Genomic DNA, 4,099 nt, shown 5'->3' on the forward strand with positions numbered 1-4,099 from the left:
CGCCGCGCCGGCTCCAATAAAGTCGGTTGAGCCAAAACAAAATACTGAAGTCAGTTGTTTCCTTTTATTCGTTCTCGTTGTTGTTACGTTGTGTAGCGAACGCCTGGGAGGTCTACACTGATGCCACTGCCTGTAACTGTAACAAGCTAACACAAACACAGGGCAACAGTACAATTTCTATACCGGGTACCTATAAACATGGTTTTTAAAAACTTCCCACTAGATCTACCCTGAATTTCTTTTTACATGTCAAGGATATCTAAGCCGGTACTTAGGGTCCATAGAGAATCCATAACAAAACAGAAACATACAAACAGAATAGGTCTTTTGTTTTTTCTGTGTTTTAAGGCACCTGCAACACAATAAGGTCATATAAGTGCCGAAGAATGGAAGAGTAACAAGAGAGTAACTAACACAAAAAGGAAGAGATAAGAACAATTGATTTTTGATAGACAGGAAGGAGCAAACCACACTTGAGCACCCACCAACCACTCGCTGAAAGAATCATGATTCAACAACACACCAAGAACTCACAAAAACACCTGAGCCACTTGGACAACCCACACATTCATAAGGACAGCTACAGTGTACGGAATACTCACCAATAAACCTGATTGCTTGAGGGAAGAAGGATGAGAGGTTCTGGGACCAATGATCAGAGATTGGAATCTGGAGGTATTTAAAGTCTTGTTCATTTTCGAACATGTTCGGAACGTTTGCTGTGACATTGAGAATGTACGTAATGCCGTACTTCTGCAACTGGGCAAGATCTGCTGAGTTTTTTGCGCTGCCTAGGTAGAGGTAGGGGAGAACTTGAACAGGGAATGGGCAGGAGATGGGACTAGACGTGCTGCACGTCGAAAGTGTCGAGTCGCCTCCCGTATTTCCCTCGAATGTGGGCTCATCGGAAATTCTGAGGTTGCACAGGCCCATGATGGAGTTGGTGTTATCGTGGTCCAAGCTCTGGCAGTACTCAGGGAACCGTTCCTCGAAAGTGGAGAAGCCTCCTGAAAACAAATAAGAATAAAAAAGTCAGAATATGAAAACTAAAAAAGAAGTATTCATTTGTACCGGTACCAGGGAACAAAGAATATATATCTAGATTTGGAAAAGAAAAACGGAATAAAATTTTTAAAAATAAAATATATAATAAATAATTTTACAGTAGGTGACGTACAGGGACAATCATATTATCAGTAGGAAACAAAGTGAAAAGCTGGTGGTGGGGGGTATACACTTTTTGGATGACGTTGTTTAACTTTTAGTATAGAGGCATTCCTTCATAAACTACCGAAAAACCCATCACATCAGCTCCAATAACCACTTAGCCAACGCAAACGATTATCCAGGGTTCCGGGGAACGCATTAGTGGAAACGTTTTATCTTGTATTGACATTCGGCGTTGTGAAACTAACGTGGAGTCGAGCCCGGCTCACTAATCAATACCGTGACATTGACGAAAGGACGCCACTAATGAATGGGCGAGGACGCGCGCGCCAAGAACTCACCCAGGCCATCGATCGGGGAGAGACGCGATAACAGAGAATACTCACCAGAATGGGAACTGGCGCGCAATGAGTGTAGCGAGCCAACAAGGGCTTGGAGTAGTAACAAGCGACAAAAAAGTTGTTTTGTTTCTTAACATATAATCAATTTGTTTACGTTTTCGTTTGTCGTCTAGGTTTGTTTGTTGTTGTTTTTTTCAAAGAATGCTTAACGCGCAAATTTTACAACACTCACTCCCTCCTACACAACACCCATCCATTATATTTCATGCCATGATATTTTTCCCCCTCCAGATCTATAAAATCTGAGTTAAAAATCTCTGGGTTTTTTATTATCAAAATTCGATCTTCAGCCTTCTATGTTTGACAATTTGGTTTCTAATGCCAACTCCCTGGATCAATAATAACACCAGTGAGCTTAGTTTCTACCCTTTACACTGTTACTTGCCTACTGATTTTGTCTGAGAACACTAACCCTATTTTCATAGATCTATAAATAATTACAACTGCCGCCTCTGTACAGCTATTTGTTATAATGTTATCTCAAAAAGACTATTGATCAAAAGAAAAGCAGAGCTGCTGAGTTTTGTCATCTTTTCTGTAAACTCAAAAGTGGGGCCACCAAACAGCAGAAATGCCTGCAGGAAAACAAAAACACACTAAAACAGGCTAAATTTACACTGAAATTAACAAATTGATCAGTCACTAGGCTCATATATAGATTTACCATGTAGATCTACCTGATCAGTGATGTCATCAACAAAGACAAATCTGAGCCGTGTTCACAAAACAACCCCTTTTTAAAAAAGATTCCACCACTTAGCACGCCTCCTTGAAAATCAATCTCTCTTACCTCTCAATAGATCAAAATCTATACTAGACATACTATTACTATTTGCACAAAGCTGTGATGTTAAAATATGCCAGGCAGAATTGGTAACCATCCGAGTGACGTAAATGTAGACTAGTGACTAGATCTAGATCTAGTTAAGTGGAAACACCCTCGGTTTTTAAAATAATCTTTGTTCGAAGTTCATAGATTTCTTACACAGCTTTCATATTCTTCCGACTAGATATCTAGATTCTAGATCTAGATCTAGATATCTAGTCATATTTATTAGGCCTAGATTTCTAGATCTAGATCTAGATCTAGACTATATCTAGGCCTAATGTCATGTTTAAACACATGACAAGAAGATGATCAATTTAACTTTTAGAAACCCCTAAAGTAGAAAAGGAAAACATCTCATACAGATCAACTAGATCTAGATCTAGATCTAGATCTAGATCTATCTAGATTTCTAGATCTAGATTAGGTACTCACCAAGAAGAAATGACGCCCTACTCCCGTCTTGTCTCATCTTTTTGAGGAGCAAGTTGATGACTGATGATGGGTTAACGTTCAAATCCGTGGAACACTCGTCGTACAACACAATGGTGGCAGTCTTGAAGTTCTTTGTAAACTTCTCTTTCGCCTCGTTGTTTTGAATAACTGAGGCGATGTTGAGGTTTCCTCGTTTGAGTCTCTTGAGCATGAGGGATGGCAGGATGATGTTGATAGCACCTCTGACATGAGAACGAGAATACTCCGACTGCGACCGGCAGTCAATGAGGAGTAGGGACTTGGGATTTTTGCTAAGTTCATCTCTCAGTTGGTCGGGGCAGCAGTAATCGCCAAGGTCAGCGGACATTATGTTGAATGATTCTCTGCAAGGCATCTGAACACAAGGGAACAAGAAAAACGGGAATTAGATCTAGAAATCTAGATTCTAGATGGCTGGGGAAGCTTTAAAAAGGGGGGTGATTTCAAGTCCTAGCCGATGAGGGGTGCCGAGAGATGAGACCAACCGTTTTATGTGAATGTAGGCTGGGGAAAAACACAACGATCCTAGTAATAGCTCCAGGATTAACGGTTTCGGGGGTTATGATGAGATATATAGATTCTATGTATCCTTGTATATGGTGTTTATATTTCCAACAAACCTCAGTGTGTGTAGATGAATAGGTGATGTATATCCGTCCGTGATGAACAGTTGAAGTCGAAGATTAACACAGTGGTGGCTTTTTCTGTACAAACTTTACACAATACGGCCTCGACAAAGGGCTCGTAGTCCTGTAGGTACACGGTATAATCCTCACGAGTGAAACATTGTAGTAAGAATGAAAGTCAATAAGTTGCTTGTCGGCACAATGTGTAACAAAACAACTTATGGTTATTTACAAACAACTAAACGTTTTCTTTTTTTCACGATTCTTCGTCAATGGCACGTTAGTGCTCTTCGTTTCAACACTCGAGATCTAGTTCTTCAACTGAACTTCTTCTCGCATTCGGTGTGTGTTATATCCTTCGCCTCGCCACTACAAGCCATCGATCAACGCTGGCTCAGCCAACAAAATGCAAGTAGGTCACGTAGCTCCGCCTATCACGTCATAATCATTATCATTTCCTTATAGGGCACAGCTCATGAATACATAATGCGCAATATGGCCGACGCGAACTTAAAATATCCACCATTCAGAAAGCTCTGATATGACGTCGTTTTCCAAAAATAACCATTCGCGCATTGACACAGTACTTGAATATCGCGACGTCA

At 40.6% G+C, this 4,099-nt stretch overlaps 1 protein-coding gene across 2 annotated transcripts in view; it reads right to left on the reverse strand.

Annotated features, from left to right (window-relative positions):
• LOC101846654 (dual specificity protein phosphatase 6) overlaps window positions 1-3,827 on the reverse strand; it is a 12,768-nt gene extending 8,941 nt beyond the window's left edge. The window contains exons 1-3 of one of the 2 annotated variants that reach the window (XM_005099415.3): window positions 3,489-3,827; window positions 2,830-3,223; window positions 603-1,007 (exon numbers count right to left, since the gene is read on the reverse strand). In XM_005099415.3, coding sequence (XP_005099472.1) covers window positions 603-1,007; window positions 2,830-3,223 — 799 coding nt within the window. In that variant the 5' untranslated portion in view covers window positions 3,489-3,827. The other variant, XM_005099414.3, reaches the window with a different exon arrangement.
• Between the last annotated feature and the right edge of the window lie 272 nt (window positions 3,828-4,099).

The sequence above is a fragment of the Aplysia californica genome, unplaced genomic scaffold, assembly GCF_000002075.1.
Source record: "Aplysia californica isolate F4 #8 unplaced genomic scaffold, AplCal3.0 scaffold00212, whole genome shotgun sequence".
Taxonomy (NCBI): Eukaryota; Metazoa; Mollusca; class Gastropoda; order Aplysiida; family Aplysiidae; genus Aplysia; species Aplysia californica.